The 22964-nt window shown below is 33.3% G+C and overlaps 1 protein-coding gene across 1 annotated transcript; it reads left to right on the top strand.

The window, feature by feature from the left end:
* The first annotated feature begins 11559 nt into the window (after nt 1–11559).
* On the top strand, nt 11560–22621 carry LOC148280987 (beta-galactosidase-like). The gene is made up of 13 exons (XM_088227510.1): nt 11560–11591; nt 16520–16668; nt 17919–18091; nt 18225–18375; nt 19398–19461; nt 19546–19640; nt 19989–20169; nt 20263–20484; nt 20560–20678; nt 20812–21090; nt 21169–21303; nt 21395–21646; nt 22359–22621. The coding sequence occupies exons 2-13, from the start codon at nt 16531–16533 to the stop codon at nt 22545–22547; spliced, it is 1998 nt and encodes a 665-aa protein (XP_088083636.1). The 5' UTR covers nt 11560–11591; nt 16520–16530; the 3' UTR covers nt 22548–22621.
* Nucleotides 22622–22964: the final 343 nt, after the last annotated feature.

The following is a 22964-nucleotide window of genomic DNA, read 5'->3' as shown; positions in this document are numbered from 1 at the left end:
CAATAGAAAAGCATTAGTGCATGCAGTTGTTATACGTAGTATTGTGTTCAAAATAATCTACTTTTTGAAAAAATCTTCTTTTCGGATTCTAATAATTATTGAAAGAAGCATGACGAGATAAAAAAAATGTATTCGTCGTGATAAAAATGACTATAAATATTATTTGATTGAGAAATAAATTATAAATAGGAATACTGCAGAACTCATATATAAATCTATTATTATTCCACATACATTACTGCTCAACAGTATTATTTTTAGTCAATGACGAAAATTTAAATAAGTTGGAAATACTTCAAAAAAGAGCCATGAGAATAGTGCCAAAGAAAAGTAGGTATAATGAAATAGAAAAAATGCGAGAAGAACGCAATTGGATAGGAATAAAAAAGAGACTGATATACGAGTATAATATACTCGTTTTTATATTTATTTATTAAACAATCGAATGCACAAATACTTCATTAATAAAATAGTGTTAAATAAAAAAATTCACAAGGTTACTTCAAGAAATAAGGATAGAATAAGGCTATTAAGACTATAATAAAAAAAAACAGAATCCCAAAATTGTATTATTTATAAAGGTTTGAAAATGTATGAAGAGGTGACTGAATGTATGAAGAATGAATGAATGTTTTGTTTACTGTAAAATTATTTAAATTGATATGTAAGTAGAGTAAGCATGAATATGATTAAATATACTGTGTAGTATAAGCTAACTTAAGAAATAAATGAAAAAATGCGTTTATTCTGACTCCTGAACTCCTGACATATATTCAAAGCTTCTTCTACATCATGCATATCCTTCGATCGAGTCTGCTTTTAACATGACCAAACTTGAGATTCAAATTTATCTGATCGTACCACATTATCAAATTTCGAAAAATTTGATAAAAAAAAGAATTCATTACAGCAAAAATAATTATGGTAAACGTGATGTACCAAGGTGTCCAGAATTTATGTTGGGTAAATCTATTATGTGGGGATAACTGTATCTATTATTATTTCAATGAGGAACTTCAGCCCTACGGGAAATTGGATACAAAAACGTTTTCTTGCGCGCGGTAAAAAATAGAGCATTAGACTATACAGCAAATTTTCTTGAAAATATACGAAAAAAATAACAAAAACGCACTACTTTAAGAGGCGTCACTGGTTCATATGAATCAACAAATGATATGTGAGTTATGAAGGATATCCGGTTGGCTTACCGTAAACGGACCAATCGGAAGAACTGACAGAGAAGAACCTCTGACGTCACACGCGGAGTTATTTCAGAAATGCAAAACTTCAAAAAAATCATAGCGCTTATAATACGACGTTTAATAGTATACTATCAAATAAAAAAAGACACTGAACTTCGGATGTTGGTTTATACATATACACCGGTGTAAATCCAGCACACTAGATTTATTTATCCAAACATGTACGACGTAGTCTTGGCCTTCCAAGGGTTTAGCCTCAAGGGTGAAATTGTGAATCTTATCGCGGGGTGGAAAATAAAGAAGATTGGGGATTTTTAATTTTTGCATATTTTTACACTTTGCTTTTAATATGGCCACACCGATGCTTAAACATTAAAGTAATGTTGAACTATGAAATGTCTTTTATGTCACTTTTAAAAATGGAAAAAAACTAATACGGTTTGGCCCATTCAACCTAATTAAGTGTTTTAAGTCATCCTTAAGGTCGCAATAATGTTCTAAATGAAAATCGACCTTTCTTGTTTTACGTGTTCATATTTATTTGACGTTTAGTCATCAGTATGGCCGAATATGAAGCAACGTGTAAACGCATGCAAAAAATAAAAACACCCAAATTAATCACTCTCCCTAGAGAGTAATACCCCCTAGGGTAGAGAATATTCAGAATGGCACCCCAAGGCGAATGTGTGGTAAAACTATGTACGATAGACGCACAAATGTTGAGATCCGTACATTATGTAAGGCTGAGACAAGCATTATCGACAAAATCAAGAAATTAGCTCTGCGCTGGTTTGGACATGTAGAACGAATGGACAGCGAGAGAACGGCTAAGAATATTTACAATGCGAATGATGATGGATGCAGAAATAGAGGAAGACCGAGAAAGACATGGCATGACCAAATCCAACAAATACTTAAAGATGGATATGTCAAAAGTCGGAATAATCGGCGCGCGTGCATGAGAAGATGTATGAATGTAGAGGAAGCGAGATCTGTATGCAAAGATAGAGTGTTGTGGCGTTCTATCCTCTCTGCCTACCCTTACGGGGAAACGGCGTGATGGTTTGTTTGTTTTGTTTGTTTGTTTGTATATTTATGTACGGAAATGTGTATATTTGTATAAAAATTCAATGTATCTTCGTCGGTAACCTGTGATTGAACATGTTTAGAAAAAAAATGTACTTGTATTCTATTTTCAGAAAACACAACAGAACAGAAAACTTTTACTTTTAAAACGTATATATTTGTTTAAAAATTAAAAGTATCTTTCACGATTATCAGTAGTGAAAATTATCTAAAAAAAAATTACTTTCGTCAATATTCAAAACATGTTTATTTTATTTAATTCTCTTTTAAAGTTCTTCGTTATTCATATTGCAAAGTATAGGTAGTAATTAAACCAAGTTTATAGAATTTCATATATCGAGATGGTATACTTTCATCTGGTTTAATAGGTTTTGTTGGCATTTCTCTAGAAATAGGCTACGCTCGTCATTAAATTATGATTAATAAATTACTAACATGAGAAAGCAACGGGCAAACACAACCAAGGAAAATCAGTACGTATAATAATATACAAGTATATATATACGAAGTTAGTCGTAAACTTTATAGCAGTTTGCACTCGCTTAAAATATTGCAGAATTTCTTGCCAATTAATGTTAAGCAAACATTAGTCCAGAGCTTACTTCTTCCACTCCTTGACTATGCGGATGTATGTTATCCAGATGCTAACTCTGAATTACTTGATAAGTAAGAACGATTGCAGAATGTTTGTATACGATATATATTTGATTTTCGCAAATTCGACCACATAACCGAGTATCGCACGCAACTACACTGGCTCAGTATCAGGCGTAGAAGAAACATTTACATTCTATCACTTCTTCGCAATATTTTAAATAATCCCACTTTGCCTGTTTATCTGAGAGCGCTCTTCAAACCTCTATCACAACACGGACTATATCTTCGTTCTAGTGGCAAGAGAACCCTTTTAATACTCTTTTATCGCTCTAATTTTCTTGCTTCCTCTTCCACAGTGGTAGCTGCTCGATTGTGAAATAGTCTACTCACAAATATAAGAGACGCCCCTTCGTTATTTACATTTAAGTCAAGATTAAAATGTCACTATCTAAATATTTAAGTTGTTCCTTTATCCTTTTTTTCCTTCCCATCCCCTCTCCTTTCTTCATAGTATAGTTTTTTTTTATGTATTTTTATTTTCTTAATCTGTGTTTTTAATTTTTGTCTAAAATTGTAAGATTCAATAAGTCCATGTACTTGTAATTTTCTCAAACTAAACGTTTTGGGTAGGTAGGAAGAAATTGCCTTAAGGCAATATGCCCACCCTTATATATGTATATTAACTGAATATGTATAAGGTGTTAAAAATACACTATAGACTGCCTACTAAAACATTGTTAAAGTGAATATAATATACATATAGAATTTTATTTTCATCATATCCCAGTCCGCACTCTAAATGGTGCATGGAACACCAAATGCAGCGTATCTCGATCATCTTTTACGTAAAAGTAAGATGATCGTCTTACGCTTCAGTTACCAGTCCTTCGCCTCGATACAACACACGAGAGCAATGTAATCCTACTTTTAAGGGCCACGTCCGGTACAATATCCACAAATTGTCTGGAGTTAGAATGAAAAGTATTAAGTCTCATTAAGATTTGAGATGCTCGTAAATATCGTACATTCATCACAGCGGGAATCGAAATGTCCATATTTACTGATAAATCAATCGATATTTATCATGATCTCATTCCTTTAATTACACACTATGGTACCCGCGCTTCATTGATACTCCAATCGCAGCGTATATCGATTATTTGTTGTTTACTTGAAGGCAAGTTGATCGGTCTTACGCCAGGTGGTCAATTGAATTTACAGTAAACACATAGTAATTTTCATCACTGCACTATTTCATGTTCTTGGGCTGGGACCTGAAGCGAAAGGCTGTTCAGTTTCGTGTAACCGATGACCAATAAACACGGCATTTAGCTTAATTATACAGCGCCCTATGCACCATCGGGTGCAGACAGGGTTTTGATGATGATGACGAAGAATTTACATATATTTAAAATGAGGAAATACAGTTTTCATAAATACTTCCAAGAATAGCATAGAGAAATTATACTAGTATGTATCATACTTTTGATATGTAGGCACGCTATTATGTTTGTTAATAAAAAGACCAAAAGTATTTGTTTAAAGAAATAATATTAGTAATTTTCTTCGGCTCAAAATTACTATGAGCTATGAATAATAGTTTAGCCTGTTTTGTAGAGCATAAATTGACCGTTAATGCTGATAATCGACATTCGATTCGAACTAAATATGGGTCACTATTTGGTAACTTTTCCATTCACGTATTTTTTAATGACATTATTCATATCATGTGAAAATCCTGTAAATTAATGAAATAATTTGGACTGCCTGCCGGCAGATGCGTGAAATAATATAACCAGAATCCTGAACAAGTGATTTTGGCTCGATGACTATCCTCAGGTAAAAATCACGAAAAAGGAAATCGAGTTGAGAAAAGACCGCCTCGATGGCGTAGCGGATGGCGAGTTCACCCACCATGCTTGATGTCCTGAGTTCAAGTGAAATATTTGCTAATAAAGTGGATTTTCACTGCAATATTTAATAGTTCATGGACTGGCCCTTATCACCTTGTCTTCAATGCAGTGCCCTATGTATCGCTAGGTTCTAATAGCGAAATAAATAATGATGAAATATAATTTTGAGTGTATCGGAACATTGTGTTTATCAGTGTAAAATATAAGGTTTATTCAATTTAAATGAATTTAAATTTTGCCATGAATATTTTTTTTAAAAATAAAATTTATCGAGTTAAAACATAAAAGTTATAATATATATATTATATTAAATACAATATATTTATTGAGTTCAACTTTAAGGAAAACTGATTGATGCACACGTGAAAACTGTTTCAGAACATATTTTACTTTATATAAAGGGCTGTCGATTCTAAATAAACGTACACACAGAGAAGAATAGAAATATTACAAGGGACGGACCGAAGTTTCGGCTGGTTTTGGCCGGTAAAACGATTTTATTTCGGCCAAAAATTGTCTCAGCCGAATTCCGCGGTCGGGATATGTCTGATTACGTTCGGTTATACTCGGGTGCGTCTAATAGCTCGGGACTCGGCCACGTGACCTGTGACTACTAGTTTGTTTCGGCTTGCGGACGTACATAACAACGAACCAAAAATAAACAAACTTTCTCATTAAATTTAAGCGTTTTATTTCATTGTGTATTTTATTTAACACTTATTCTAATAAATTCGTAAGGTTTAACGTTTAACAATAAAAACGCCTAATTTGAAATGAGCTTCGGTTTCGGCCGAAAATCTTGTTTCGAAATTACGAAAGAAAACAATGTCACGAAATACAACAAATGTAAAAGGGACCCTTTTTCGCTTTCCGCGCCTAATGAGGGAGTAGGGCACTGTATTGGTACCTACACCAATCACAGCGTATCTAGATCAGTTTTGTTACATGAAGGGAGGATGATCAGTCTTACACTTCAGGCGCCAGTTTAGGGACTAAAAATTTCTAGTGTAAAAACACATTTTTAAATAAATATTTTATGTTAACCTCAGACCTCGTCGTGTAGTGGTCTTCGCCTGCCATGCAAGAGGTCTCGCGTTCGATTCCTAACATTCTTATTAACATATTACCCAATATTATTTTCATCTCAGTTTAGATATCCAACGAAATGTAACTTTGTCAATGTGTATTTTTTTAAATTTAAAAAAAAGAATAACCCGCCAAGTCAGCAGGTAGAAAAGAGAGGACATGGAAGGAGGTTATGAAAACACCCAGACCAATTGAGAAAAAATCTTTCTTGAACTTTTTTCTTGCAACTGGCGGGAATCGAACCTGCGAGGCCTGTTTCACAGTTGGCCGTCTAACCAACTGCGCCACGGCGCGTCGCATTGGTTTCTTTTTATCAATAAATATAATACACGTATGAAAAATTAATTATATTTTAGATAGGATTCTCCGATTTTATTTTTTGAATCGACATTCACTTCGTTACATTAGGTACCTATTCAGTTCATGATAAATTATTTTAAATTAAGTTAATTATATTCAAAGAACACAACTAAGTTTCGGGAGAGCATTCCTCCTATCGACGGGTGGTAAAAAAACTCCCGTTTTTTTTGTTTCGTTTTTGAAAGATTTGAATCACCCGTCATTGGGAGGAGTTCTCTCCCGAAACTATTGTTGTGTTATTTTGATAGAATATGCGTAACAATGATAACAAAGTTTTTATTGTTTAATAATCCAGGATTATTCAATGTTAGATGATGTTAATTAAGTACAAACCGATAATTTTGGTTCAAAGTTCAGGCATTGTTTTACAAATCAACCAGTTTTACCTCTAAAGGTAAGGCTACGAAGCCTGTTGAAGACATTTTCAACAATGTATTCATTCGAAACTTTTGTACAATGTACTTGGCGAGTTTTGTACACGGTAATTTCTTCCAGCCATCCAAATACTCGTAACTCAATTTGTGTTAGAATCTCTATTGTTGTGAATAAGGAATGTGGCTTTTGGAATGATGTGTGTAAAATATGGTGTTTTATATGCATAGTAGATTTAGTATTTTTTGTTTTTGTTTTCTATCTTTATTTTTTTTTTTTTCAAAAAGAAGCAAAATATTATTAATAGAGGCTAAATATAAAAGGCTTAATATTATTAACATACATATTACAACAGAAATAAAGAACATTTAAGATAAGGTAATATAGAAGTCTATGCATCTACAGGGCTTATGATCTGTCATTGGCAGGTTTAAGTGGCCACTTTACACACTGTGTAACATTCACCATTCTGCCCATATTCGAACATCTTTATTCCTTGAATTCTTTCATTTGTTGATGTTTGTGAAGTTAAAGAGCTGAAACCTTTATTTATGCGAGTGTGATTCATATTTTTTATTTATTTTTTTAATTTATTTTTTTGTTTTTTAGAATAAACATAATAATAAAACAGAGTATTAAAAAAATAAAGCATAATTACATAACAATAAAATACATATTAATAGAAAAATAGTAAACAAAAAAATCCCACAAAGGCATGGCCTGTTCGTGGGTATACAAGAAAATGTTAATGAATTTTTGCTCCTATAATAAATAATGGACATATAATTGAATTATTTCACCTAGATACTAGGCAACGCCTGTAAATCTTAGTCGGCCTCGTGGTGTAATGGTCAGCGCGTTAGCCTGTCATGCAAGAGGTCTTAGGTTCGATTCCCGACATGGTGGATATGAAATATTTATTTGAAAGGGTGTTTTCATACTGGAATATTTCATAGTCCCTGAACTGGTACCTGAAGCGCAAGACTAATCATCTTACCTTCGTGTAACAAAAATGATCAAGATGCGCTGCTATTGGTGTACCAATCTTATTTTTTCAATTTCTATACTTCTTCATGGACCAGGTGGATTTATCAACAATATTTTTAATTTGTCCAAATTTTCGTAGACAAGGACTGGATTCAACTCCCCGGGGAGCTGTTTATATTAACATATTACAACAAAGATGAAGAACATTTAAGAGAAGGTAATATAGAAGTCTAGGCATCTACAGGGCTTATGACCTGTCAATGGCTGGTTTAAGTGGCCACTTTACCTATACTACCTTCTTAAATCACATCACATCTTGCTGGAGGGTGTGATTTGTTAAAATGCTGCGAACGCCCAGATGCATTCCACCGGCAACATTTCTGACTAGTTCTACTCGTTAGCGTCCACGTCGCGAACCCTGGGCAATGGGATCACACTCATGACGGTACGATCACAGCAGATAACGAGAGGATGAAAAGCGAGTTTCTGGCGCCTCCAAACCAGAGCAAACCAGCTAAGGGAAGGTAACCCCGACAGAAAAATCCACCAGAGAAGGCAACGGGAAACCACTCTGGTCGTCTTTTCCCAGGAATCACTATGGCGAGTGCATCCAATAAGCAGTTTTCTTGGCTGCGGAATACAAGAGTAGCGCAAGACCGAGATGTTTTCGCTGTAGTGATCGCCAACGTCGGGGGGACCTGACAAGGCACCGCAAGAAGAAGAATAAAAGCTATTTTTACAAGTATTAATGTACAATCTTTTGAGCATGTCCAAATGTTTTTTGACAAACTGGATTTTCCCCCCTTGGGAGTTTATAATTTTTTTATTTAAATTAAAAACATATTATGCATAATTTTATACAATATTCCCAAGAAGTTTTTGTAAAAAAACTCATTTAGGGACACGCAGATAACAATATTTTTTTACAGACGTTTTTATATTTTAAACTATAACATTATTTACAAAAGTAGAATAAAAATTATGAGACACTACAAATTGAAAGGGTATGAAAATTTTTCAAATAATTACAAAATAAACATAATACAAGGTATGGAAATGAATTTAAAATGATGTACACAAAATACTATCTATAAAAGAAAAAATAAAAATTTAAAATATAAAAAAAATAAAAATGACATGTATGTACTCGTATATGAGAGCGCAAATGTTAAAAAATTATAAGAATGAAAAAGTTTTTAAAATCAACAAAATATATGTACGAAAAGCATAAAAATCATTTCAAAAGTATTAAAAATTACAAATACAAGCAAAAACGGTAAAATATTAAAAGTTATATGTTCAAGATGCGCATTCTCTGGATCAACTAACATTATTTATTCGAAGTGCTTCTGGAAAAAAAAATCTTCAATTCGCACGTCCCGTTTCTGTATTTTGAAATTGGTACTTTAAATTTTTGTGGCAATTTATTAAATTACTTGAAACCTATGAATTGTAAAGCTCTAGTACCAAACTTATTTAGATATAAATCTTAAATCTAAATGAGGGAGGAAATCCAGCATGTCTACAAACATTTGGACATACTCGAAACATTGCTGATTAAACCAACTGGTATAAGAAGTATAATAATTGTAGAGTCATTTTCAAGCGTTGCCTAGTGGGTAAAATGGTTCAACCGGATGAATCTCACCCACATAATACAGGTGGTTTACTTCACGAAAGTAGAAAAAATGTAAGAGTTGGGGAAATATGGATGCTTAAACATAAGCGGAATAGTGAATGTTACACAGTTTGTAAAGTGGAAATGCCTAGACTTCCATATTTCCTTCTCAGAAATGTTTTCCATCTCGGTTGCAATTAATTTAAAAGTATACCGATGGCATCAATGTTCTTTGTGAATCAAAATTCGAATTCTGACACAAAAATCAAAATGTCTTTTAGTTTCCGATTGATATTAGAAAATGGATAACAAAAGTATTACAGTAAGTTGTTTGTTATGCTCCACAAAAGGACCGTTAGTGAGGAAAGGTCGAGCGATTGAAAATAAGTAAAACATAAGTTTCTATGACACCGATACCAATTTTGGCTTTGAATAATGTGCAAAAATTCCCGAAATGGGTTACATTAACGGTAAGCATACACAGCGAAGTATTTTCTTAAATTTGTACATGGTCACGTTGAAAATTCTTGTATCACAATATCTTTGTTCAGTTTTAAGCCAAGACGCGAACTGCACTCAAATAAGATTTTTAAAACGATCGGTGTTTAGCCGTTAAGCGTAAAGAAATGAGGTCCCAATTTTTACCCTAATAAAATTGACGTGAAATATTTATTTATATATCAATGGTTCAAAGAACCTTTTACAATAAAAAGTTTTATAGAAATAATCACAGCAGTGAACAATTCATTGTGTAATATATAATATAAAATATAACTTTTTAATTCAACTAAATAATTAAAACTAAACAAATAAGTTTAGATCGGATTGTGGTCCTGTGGCTAGTGTCTCGGACTCACGGACCAAAGTTCCGTGGTTCGAATCCCACTAAACCCCAATTCGATTCCATTTTCTAATTGTGAGTTATTTACAACTCGTTGAAAATGGCCCCCAAAATGAAATATTTGGGTAAATCATAAGAACGCAAATATTTCTTTTAATTAAAAAAGTAAAAAAGAAACATACAAATCTAAGATGACAATTAAAGCGAGAAAACCTTATAGTCTAAATATAAATATAGCAAATTAAAATTGAGAATAATTTAACATAAACATAAAGTGACTAGTATTTAGCTAGGTAATAATGAAAAAGAAAAATAATGCTACAATAAGATTTTGATTTGGATATTGATTTAATAGGTGATATTTTCCTGGACTAGCATCTAATCCCTAAGTCTGGTAATGTTACCTCCGTGTATCGATGAATCAAGATACGCTGCACTCTGTATATCAATGCAGTGCCCTATACCCTATGCAGCATACAGGTGCGGATAAAAAAATACAACACTGACTATTTTAGGTGCCAAAAACAGGGTTTGAAAATATATGTATTCTCTCGTCAAGCCCGGGCGAATGAAGGATACAGTTTTGGGTGTTAAAAAGAACCAGAACCCCGGACAAGTGTTTTCGACTTGATGGGTGCTCTCAGAACAATCCTAACTAAGAAAATCGAGTGAAGATAATTCCACCTCCTTATTTAGTGATTGACACATTTGCCTACCATTTTTAAGGTCCTATTTTCGATATCCTGCAGGGTGGGCGTAAGATATTGATTTGAAAGGTTTTTAGAACTGCAAAATTTCATTGTTTCTGGGCTGGCTCCTGAGGCGAAACACTGATCACATTACCTACATGTAACAGATGATCGAACTAAGCTGGATTTGGTTTACCAATATAGTGCCATATGCACTAACGAGTGGGGTTAAGAGAATGGTGAAGATAGAGTAAAATTGGGTTGAGTCTTCCATGCGCAGTTAATTTGGTTGAACTGTGACATGCATAACATGTTCTGTAAATTATACATTATGACATTATGTGGTAACATATTATTATTATTTTAAACACACTGCACTAAATCGGCAAATTACTGAACATTGCTGAATCGACATGCGCAGAAAAATCCCCCTAACGGATAACTCAACTCAATTTTACTCTACCTTCCTTGAGAAAACTGTTTTTTTTTGTTTATTACAAGTGCAGCAAATTAGACACACCTTCCCTATATATTATATACGTGCACATGTGAACGTTATTTGAGTTATCTGCTTGAGAATTATTAATTTTTAAATAAATAATCATCATATTGTTCTAAATACCAGGTATGTAATACATAATAATCTAGATATACAATATCTTTTATATTTGGAATGAAATAATCGCAGTAATCAAACATCTTAGGTTTTTTACTGATATACAAACAATAAATTACTGATAATATGAAAACAGTAATTCGTTTAATTAATTCGACGGTTGTTCTATTAATTACAACAGCAATATTAAAATCGTGCGCAAGTTTTACTAAGGATACATCGAAGTAAGTTGTTAAATTATTTTTTTTTTGTGACAATGTATTTAAATTTAGGTCAAAAATTTTGAGAGAAGTAGATATTTAACTTTATTATTATTATTATACACATATTTTTTCATTTCGTTTCTTTTACATTTATTATATTGAGCATAATTTAAATTATTGTATTAAGTGTAAACAATTTTTTTGGTGTGTGCATGAGTTTCTTACACTAATATACAAGGAAATTGGCAATATATGTGTACATACTGTTTGTTTACCTAATAAAATAAATAAATAAATAAAATGTGAATGAACTATCCCAGTATTATTTTGGTATCTGTGTATTTACATTATTGCAACAAATCTTTTTTATTTATTAATATATTACGTAACTCGTCAGCGCCTATTGCTTTTAATTTCAAAAGACGAAGGACGTTTCATTTAAAAAGGAAAATGGGATGTCTAGACATTTAAAAGGCTTATCTTTTGTCATAGTGATCCATTTTCGTACTATGTTAGAAGTCCATACAGCTTTATCATCTCGCCAATTGATTTTTTGCATGATTTTTGAAAATAAAAAGTAAATAACATTAGAAAACACTGAGGAATAATTAAATTGAAATAATCCTACAAAGAACCATAGGTTTTAGTTATGTTCTAAAAATGAGCGTTGTCGCGTCATGAGTCATGACGTCATGACGCATCAACATTGCCGTGCAAAACGCGTAGTACAGTAAAAAAAGACTAATGTCCATGCCAGTTTACTATGAATTCAAAGCTGGGTGTCGCGCCTTTTTATGCTGCTACATGTTTACTGACCGTTGGCACTGCGCGTAAAACACTATTTCCCACCAAATAAAAGATAAGTTCCGGAGCCTCAGTTGAATGGCATTTTTCAACGGGTGCTTAGTGCTGCATCTAGTGTAACATGTTTAGAAAAAAATAATTGTAAGCATATTCTATTTTTTACACAGAAAACTTAATTTTACTTTGTAGATAAAATTGAAGATCCATTTTAACTTGCCATTTGAATACGGGCCCTGGTCTAAAAATAACTATAAAAACTGAAAACTAATTTCAAAAATACTTTTTATATAATTTACTTAATTCAAAAATACTTTCCTCGAGTAAACCTTCAGTTTGTAATTCTGTGTCTGATTGTAATGAGTATGTGCATAATAAAATATATGTCATTATATTGATAATTTATACTAATGTTTAAACCCCCGTTGATAAACTGTTTATATAGCAGCTTATCAAGACGAAACGACCTTGTACATTTTACGATTTTGTCAAAATAATAATATTTTTCCCGAATAAAATGTAGCAGTAGTATAAAGCGATAAAATTTAGTACAAGACACGATCGAGTTCTACAAAATCTTAAAGGACACGTCCAAAATGGATATAATCTATATATGCTCATGAAAAAATTGATGAATGTCGATCAAAAATTGGCCGAAACTTAGGCTCAGCCAAAACCTTCGGTCGTGTTGTGTCGGATAACGTTCGGCTGTACTCGAGTTTATGTATAAACAAATAACACAATTAAAGATATTGGATTGTCTATTCCAATAATTGGTTGTTGTATTGCCATTGTCTAACTACAAAAAAATAACTAGACCGATTTAGTGATTTTTTTACTCAAGTTCTGACATCGTTCATGTTTATATTTTTGTAATTCCTTTATTGTTAATAAGTTAAAGTTCCTATAGCGTACATTGAAAAAATGTTAGATATAAGTTATATTCATAACATAACAACGAATCAAAAAGCGCTAAAAATTAACAAATTCAGTCATAAAATTTTTGCCATTTATTTCATTGTGTATTTTATTTAACATTTATTTTAATGAACTCGTAAGGTTGAACAATGAAAACGAAAAATTTTGGGGGTTTTGAAGTAACTTTTAACTTATTTAAATAAGTTTCAGTTTCGGCCGAAACTAGAACAGAAGTCGAAATTTGGTTTCGGCATCGGTTGAAAATCTCGTTTCGGTCAGTCACTAATATATAGTTCTATGCCGTTTTACCATATTATCTATCTACTCCTACGAAAAACGGCGTGGTGATATTACATACAAATTATACAGGGTGTTCACTAAACCCTGTCACACCCGAAACCACGATGATCAGTATGAGCAAGAAGACATATTGGCACATTAAAATATTTTTTTAGAACGAATAAAATTTAAAAAAATAAAATATAAAAAAAAGCAAATGGTTGCTTACTTCTATAGGGGAGAAACGAGGAGGAGGGAGGGGAGAGTCTGATACTGCGCCGCGCTCCCCCCACTTCTCCCCTGCAGAAGTAAGCCACCATTTGTTTTTTTTAAATATTTTATTTTAAAAAAAAATTATTTGTTTTAAGTATTTTTTAAATATGCTCATATGTCTTCTTGCCCATACTGATCATCGTGGTTTCGGATGTGACAGGGTTTAAATAACACCTTGTTTATTTCTTATGAAATACGAAAAAACACCAGAAGTGTTGCTGAATGTATGTTTCTGTGTCAATATTTTTTATTACCATGTAATTACATTGATATATACTCTCAGTATCGTGAGTCTATATAAAATAAGATATGAAGAGACGGGCATAACATATTATTATATGTAATCTCGTGCTTGATTATTACTTTATTGATTTAATTTATACTGTTGTATTAATTTTGACATTAGCATGATTTTACAGATTAATATATTTCTGTTAATCAGTTATGACATGACCAAATATGCATCATAATCAATTTACCTAAGATTGAAACCTAGTAAGTGTTTTAAAAGAAAATGTTCAGAAAGGCTAAAAAACGTTTTCAAGGGTGGTTTACATCTATCCAAAAACAATTTGTAAATCTTAAACGCCGCAAATCTTGTGAATATCTGAATGTATAGGCCGAATCATTTTCATTTTTACTAAAATTCCTTTTGCTTTTTTTATCGCAAGCACTTATAATTTATGTTTTGTTTGAATTAAGTGTAACAATTGTAAACAAAAAAAATAAAAATAATTATCACATTACTTTTTTAAAACAATTTCGTAATATACCTAGCATGTGTTAATACATGCCATAGACATCTACAAACAATGGTGCAAATGGCATTGCATTGGTACTACGATTGTAGCGGATCTAGGTATTATATTTATTAGATAGAAAATAAGGCGATTCATTTTACGATTCAGATGCGCCAGTAAAGGAATAATTCAATAATGCTGTCTAGAAATACCTTAAAATTAACAAAAAATAATATAATACAATAGTAAATTGCTAGAGAAGCCCTTTATCTCTATTGCATAGAACAAAAGCGTTCCAAATTTTTGGTTTGGTTTTTAGTTTAGCGACAAACGTGTAACGGTACCGTTTTATTGCTGTAAACTGTAACTAACTTCGTGGTTGATAATCGTATAATGGGTTTTGTGGGTGTCTTATGGGCGACTCTATTAGCCAGTGGAATATTATTACTCAAAGATTTCATGTCATGATTATAATCCGACAGGTCAGGAGACAGGAATAATTATTATCGACAAAGCAATGGGAAAATAATATAAAAACCTACATAAGCTCCATAACACAGTACTGGTGGATTTTTATTAGCTGGCGCGTGCACTATACTAACACATACGCATTGTGTAGTATCCGTGAATTAGCCCATGGTATGACATCGCACGACATACGCATTATGAAGATAATCTCTGTCTCTCTCGCGCTCAGACGCGCTTATGTGCGTGACATAGGCAACTATTGCTTTATTAGTTGTTAATGATATGGTAAACAATATAAACAGGATGCTTCTGCGTTTGTCTGAATTTCGCTGCGATTCTTAATAGTAAAAATATAATAATATGTTCGAGTATTAAGTTATGGATTACAATCTTCGGTTTATAAATATGTAGGTATTTCATAAAATCAAATCATAAATAGGTCGATTATGTAGTGATAGCGCTTTCGCAAAACCTACACAAAAACATTTTTAATAAACAGAATACTGATTTTATATGTTATAAAAAATCTCTTTTGCATTAGAGAAAAAAAAACAATTACATAAGAAAATGTCATATTTTTAAGAGTATTTATTTTTAAACAAGCATGTTTTTTATTTAATATTTGGTGTTCATCATAATACTAATTAGCAGAGTGTAATTAAAATGCCAGTACAAATTACATCGGAAAAAATGTGTATACTCACTTATTAATAAACAATAAATCTTGTTATTTAAATGCTTAAAACAATCTTCACAACTTCGAATTCTAGTTCTAGAGTAATTGACTATGAAAAAATACATTTTTTCAAATTTAAATTGCCCCTTGTTCTTGGAGGGACTATAATTAGTAAAATGCAACCTCAGAGTATATACTCTAAGAATGGAACATTAAAAAAATATATATTTGAAAAATATAAAATAATGAAACAAAGTATTTTAGTAAATTAATTTTACATTTTTTTTACCCATTGTATTTTTTTCATGTACACCTTCCTCTAATCCAACACTGAATTTTAAAAAAAGATAGCACATTTGGTTAAAATTTAAAACAACATTTTTTTAAATCAACATCCGTAGATTTTAAATGCGTTAGTGTGAGTTTTCTGAACGCGCCAGCTTAAGTTAAACCACCAGTACGCGAGTGTTAGTTACTATTGTAAGTTTGAATTTTATGGTTGTGACAAGTATGTCAAGTAAGTATGTAAGTAAGCTAAATAGTAATCATTTAAAGTTGTTATCGAGAAATGGAATGGTCCTTAATAGTTTTTGGACCATTAAATTGACGCTTATACACACTGATCTAATGCAAAATTTACACGGCAACGTATGGCATGTATGCGTAACCTAACCCAGTTACTATAGAAAAGCAAAACCATAGATTTTCAAAACTTAGTCCCTTACTAGGTTTTGAAAATTGGTAGCCGCGTGGGTAATTTTATACTACAACAACGAATTATATTTTAATTGCAGAACTCTGTACGATGTTTGGACGAAGTGGCCTGAAACCCAACAATATTTGGGGAATACTTACTGCCACATCAGTGGCATTTGTATTAACATTGCAATCTGATGCCGTTGCTTCAAAAATAACAATTAATTCCAGCTATTTTGCAAATAAGGTAGGAAGAGTTAATATTCCTTTGAAAATGAAACTTAAAATAAACCGAATACACTTAAATAAAAATGGCCAATAATCAATATTTAGGAAAATTATAAGAACACAAATATAAAATTATTATTATTTTTAATTTAATGCCTGCGGTACAAAATACGGAAGCGTTATTGCATTTAACACTTTGTATCCCGGAGACGTGTAAACACGTGATTATATAACCATGCGTTGTGTCCCGGTCCCGTGTTTTCACGTGGTTTACCAGCTGTCTAAAAAAGTGCATTTTATCCGGGATACAAAGCACCAAAAAAGAAGTGAGGCACTGTATACGTGCAAACATTGCAATGCGCATGGTATCTCTCCATAAAGGCCAATGTTGGCAAACCCATCATACAAAAATTACTTATTTAATTATTTCAAATAAATCCAAGAAGTTTTGATTGATTTAACCTAGTGTTTTCATAATTATGACACTTTTAAGAAACCCTTCACAAAGCATGAAATTTCACAAAAATGGGCCGGGCACAGGGTAAATTCTATGTGTTTTCGGCCGGTACTCAAAGTGTTAATAACTGCCGCTCACCAAAACGGCTTAGCCTCTTTTTTCGATTCGATATACTTCTACACATACAAAGATACAATGCCCTTCCATGTTCTTAATTCAGTGTCGCAATAAATCTAATCATAGGCCCATTTTCTGCCATGGTAAAAATCTACACGGCTCGACAAAATAACAGAGGGTGGATTGATATTTATTGTAATATTATTGATTTTTTATTTAAAACCAGACAAACGCAATAACCAGTACACCATGAGGCTGACTAATCTCCACTCGGTTGCCTTTTGCGGGAATTTTACCCGAGAGTTGCCGCTTAATAAATAAATACAAAATAATATTAAACATGTAAATCCAACTTTATTTTACCGCGCAGTATGTATTTGGATGAAACGCGTGAAACGCGCCATACAGTATAACTTCAGGCCCACTAGATAGAATAATACCCGTATGCAGAGACAAAACTTAAGGTGAGGAAAGTACATTCTAATTTCAAATGCAGAGAATAACCCGAAGGTGAAGACAATAGAATGTACTTTCCTCACCTTAAGGTTTGTCTCTGCATACGGGTATAATGATCCCTAATCCGAAAGATAAAAAACAAAACTCTTGGTTTTATTATCCAGTCTATTGCAGTGCAAATGTTGATTAAAAGTTATACCAAGAATATAATTAAAACTTTTATTTAAAAATTATTTTAGGAAGGTGTAAAAGCTCGTACATTTACCATTGACCATGAAAATGATACCTTTAGAATGGATGGAGAACCATTCCACTATGTGGCTGGCTCCATACATTACTTCAGGAGTCCTCATCAGCTCTGGAGAGAGAAACTTAGAACAATGAGGGCCGCTGGACTGAACACGTTGACAACGTGAGTATTTCCCCATTTTTCTCCATGATAAAAAATACCTCCGTGCATTGTTAATGCCTTCCTGTGGTTATTGTTTGCTGGCGATTTTTTGTCATTTGTGTTGTGACGAATTAGCTTGTTTTCGTTTTGTCAGATACGTTGAATGGAGTTTCCACGAACCTGAGAAGGACCAGTATCTGTGGACGGGTGATAAGGACCTCGTGAAGTTTATTGAGATGGCTCAGGAAGAAGGACTTTACGTTATTCTAAGGCCGGGACCCTACATCTGTGCTGAGAGAGACATGGTACCAACTACGTTTTATTATTTCTCCATTACCGTTTAACCTAGTAAGATTTTTTGCAATGCAAAGCATGCATATTTTGGACGTATTTATAGTATTGTAACTTATTTTCTTAGTAAAATTTTAAATTACGACTGAATTATTTTGGGTCTCTGGCTACTACTGTCGCATCATTGGAAGAAAAATGACGAAAGTTTTGGCTCAATAAATATGGAAATAAGATCAATAAATATGTACATTAAGGGTTCATTGATTAACGAGTTTTCAAACACAAGTCTATCACACACAAGACCCTATATTATACCAAATATTATCGCAAATTCGATCGATATTATAAATTATAGATTAATATTGAATAGGCCCAAGACTTGATTTAAATTTTCTTTGAAAAAAGATACATTCAGGTTGGGGAAAAAGTAATTTCGTATTTAGCGCCCCTTTTTTCAACTAAATATATCTTATTTATTATTAGTCACATCGGATAATACAATACAGCGTTGTAGAGGTGTGAATGTATACTACAAACGTTTCTTGAAAGGTATTGCGCTTGGTCGGTTCAGTCGTGAACTATCGTGCGTCGAGTATGGAGGTCTCAAAGGAAGAAATTCGCCATATTTTACATTTTTACTACCTGAAAGGGAAAAACGCGTCGAAAGCGACAAAAAAAAATGTGTATACGGGGCCGATACTCTTTCGGTTCGTGCTGCACAACAGTGGTTCGAGCGATTTCGTTCTAGTGTAGTGGAGGTGAATGATGCACCACGCTCTGGCAGGCCTGTCGTCGAAAATGACGATAAAATCATGGAAAATATCGAGATAGACCGATATTTTATATCATGTTAGCAGTCGTAGCATCGCCCAAGAGCTGAATATCGATCATAAAACCGTTTTGAACCATTTGCAGAAGGCTGGAAAAGTAGTAGGTAGAAAAATACGAAATTACTTTTTCGCCAACCTATTATTATGAGTTTGTATACTGATTGATAGATATACTGTAGGTATTTCCATGTCCCTTATTTTTTCAGGGTGGTTTTCCGTATTGGCTACTATCTTATCATCCGTCAATAAAACTAAGGACTAGTGATGAAGGTTGGTTTGGAATAATGTCTTGTTATTTTACGCAAAAGAAAAGTACATTTTCATAGTTATAAAATCATATACGGCATGTTTCAGATTACAAAGCTGAAGTAAGCAAATGGTTCGGGGTTCTTATGCCTAAAGTAGAGCGGCTATTTTACGGAAATGGTGGACCTATTATCATGGTTCAGGTATGATTATATCAAAAACCTTATATGTTGTTCGAATTTCTAATCACCTTAGCGTGTATTTACTAAAACTAAAGTTATTTATGATGCCTCGTTGTGCTGTAAAATCTATATATATATATATAAACTATTAGAGTTACCCGTTTTATATGGATCAGAAATCGGGATATTTGTTTTAAATCCAGTTGAAAATAACTTATTGTGTTTACATCAAGTATCTAATTTGAATTTTAAAGCTACCACCGATGAAAAAAAAAATCTCATATGATTTCACCCCCAAACAAAGTTTTTACGGAAAATTTTTAATTATTATTTTTTTTTTTAATGAACCCTAAAAACCTCTTTGAACAGGTGGAGAATGAATATGGATACGATCCAGCCTGCGATAAACCATATATGGCGTGGTTGACCGAACTAATAAGAAGTTGGGTTAAGGATTCCGCTGTGCTCTTCACAACTGATGGCGCCGACACAGGGTCTTTGAGTTGCGGTTCGACTCCAGGAGCTTATGCTACAGTAGACTTTGGACCTGGTGATTATTGATAACACAAACAGCACTGTAGCAGGTTCAATGACCAGCTTTGGTCCGATCCCTAATAATCAACCATACTGCTATCTTTTCCAGGTACTGACATTGCCAAAGCCTGGACTCTTATGCGCCAAGTCTCCAAAACTGGTCCCCTTATAAACTCAGAGTTCTGGCCAGGCTGGATGACTCACTGGGGCGAGAACATCGCCAGAGTAGAAGCCAGTAAGGTCGCCAGCCATTTAGATACAATGCTCTCCGATAAGGCTAACGTCAATTTTTATATGTTCCATGGCGGATCTAATTTTGATTATACTGCAGGTAAACCAAGAATAAGATTTGTCTTAGAGAGGGGTGATATTTAAAATAAATATAAAAAATACCCTCCATTTTCAGGAGCCAATCTCGATTCAAAGTATCGGCCTCATATTACGTCATACGATTACGATGCTCCATTAACAGAAGCTGGGGACCCTACTCCAAAGTACGATGCCATTCGAAAAGTATTGCTTAAAGTAAGTTCTTGCCAAACCATTTTGCGTGCGAATTTCGATTGAATAAGTAACTTTTACTGTCTTAAAGGTTTCGACCTGTTTACCAGTTCTTCGATGTTTATTATATAAAATGATAATTAATCCTTTTTTGCAGTACAATATGTCGATGCCGGATTACCTTCCTCCCGCAATAAAACTTAAGGCTTCTCTGGAACCTGTTACATTAAAGCCAGCTATTTCCTTACTCAGCCCGGAGGGTCGGATGCGTTTAGGGCGTACCCCATCTATATGGTCAACTCCGCCAACAATGGAAGCGCTAAAGCAACGAGCTGGTTTGACGCTATACGAGACAACGTTACCAGAGCGTCGTCCTGACCCATCAGAACTTACAGTCGATGGAATTAAAGATAGGGCATTAGTTTACGTTGATGGAGTGAGTACTAAGATAGTTTTTAATTATGTATTATTAGTATGAAACAGTGAGCTAATCTTTGTGATTCCGCTTCCGTAGGAATTCGTTGGAGCTCTAAGCAGATCTTCGAAGTTGTACAGTCTTCCTATTATGGCTGATCAAGGAAATATATTACAGATTTTGGTTGAAAATCAAGGAAGACTGAACTTTGGTTCATTAATCAATGATTTCAAAGTGAGAAAACTTTGAAAATAATGTAATTTTTTTAATTTTCTTTTTAAAAATTAAAACATAAATTTATATTTATGCTCTTTGAAATATGCAGGGTATCACAGGAAATGTTACGTTCAATTCAGAAGTACTTTTTAATTGGAATGTGACGAGTTTCCCCTTGGAGAAAGTCGAAAGTTCCCTGGAGTCGACATTTAAACCTCAGAATTCCAACCAAAACTTTGCCAGAAAGGACTTATCTAAAGGAGGTTTCCTGAATGAAGGTCCTGTGATGTACACTGCGAAATTTGTTCTCAAAGAAAACGAGGTGTTGGATACATATTTAGATGTTTCTGAATGGGGAAAGGTAAGCATTTTTTAAAGATAATATGTAATAGACATAATCATTAATCTCAAGTTAATAAACTATCAAACTAAGCCAAAAAAATGTTTATGTTTCTTATTTTCATCGCCATGATTTGAAAAAAAAGTACTCCGCCCGTAACGTCACCGTGAGTTGGCTTTCCGGGAACCGTAAATCTATCACAACACTCGATCAATAATTGAGTCGGAAGAACTTCCTCGTTCAAGGAGAAAATACTAAGTTAGGATAACACAAAGAAAATACGGAAATAGTATGAAGAAAAGTCAGACCGCGTTTTCTCTTAAGAAATCTAGATTTGTTCAGTTGTTTTGACTCAATGTGCTGTGTCACAAATCAGCAGCTTCATTCCGAAAATACGGATAAACAATAATTGTGGTGCCTCAGTAGTAGGTACCGGCAACTGTCAAGAAAATAGAGTAATAGACAACAACAACAACAGCACGACAAGTTGGCAACCCAACGAATTAGTGCGTCGGTGCTTTTATAAGTTTACATATATATCTATGTCACTGATCCTCTGGGTTGTCAACCTGTCGTGTTTGTTGTCTATTGTTCTATTTTCTTGACAGATGCCGGTACCTACTTCTGAGGTACCACACAATGTACTATACATATTATATTAGATAGGTAGTTCTAAGGATTATAGCTTTTTTATTGCCTTGTAACTTGCAAAAGTTTAATTTTTTGATTTTAGGGATTAGCGTGGGTGAATGATTACCACTTGGGAAGATACTGGCCCAGTGAAGGTCCTCAAGTTACTCTCTTTACCCCCGGAGTGTACCTTAAAAAATACCCCGAAGAAAATACTATTGTACTGTTGGAACTCCAGAAAGCTCCCGCTAACATGTCAATTAGGTTCCTTGACCATCCCGTAGGAATTTAAAATTAACGTCTTTGCATTATTTCGGTGAAATTTGTATCAATTTATCATGAAAAACAGTGTTTAATAAACAAAAATGCATTTATTTTCATCGATTTAAACTGCACCACTCCCAAATAGATAATTATTTATCCTTTATAAACTCTTGGTCAGATACGCCGATTTTAAATACAGCCTAAATAAAAAAATTGAAAAAAATTAATTGAAAAAAGAGAAATACTTGAGGTCCTATTATCTACTCAAATGTTCCAATTTTTTGACCATTTCCTAAAAGTCGTAAATAACTTGTGCTGGAAAAATGGAAATCGAGTTGTGGTAGAGTGTAATTTGAACCTCGGACTTTTGGCCTGTGAATCCACAATACTACCACGGGACCACCATGTAAATATCCCGAATGAGGAAATCGAGTGGAGAAAATTC

Source organism: Micrasema longulum, unplaced genomic scaffold (genome assembly GCF_059751315.1).
Source record: "Micrasema longulum isolate JH-2025_06_02 unplaced genomic scaffold, ASM5975131v1 h1tg000508l, whole genome shotgun sequence".
Classification (NCBI taxonomy): domain Eukaryota; kingdom Metazoa; phylum Arthropoda; class Insecta; order Trichoptera; family Brachycentridae; genus Micrasema; species Micrasema longulum.
This window is presented reverse-complemented; position numbering and strand designations above follow the sequence as displayed.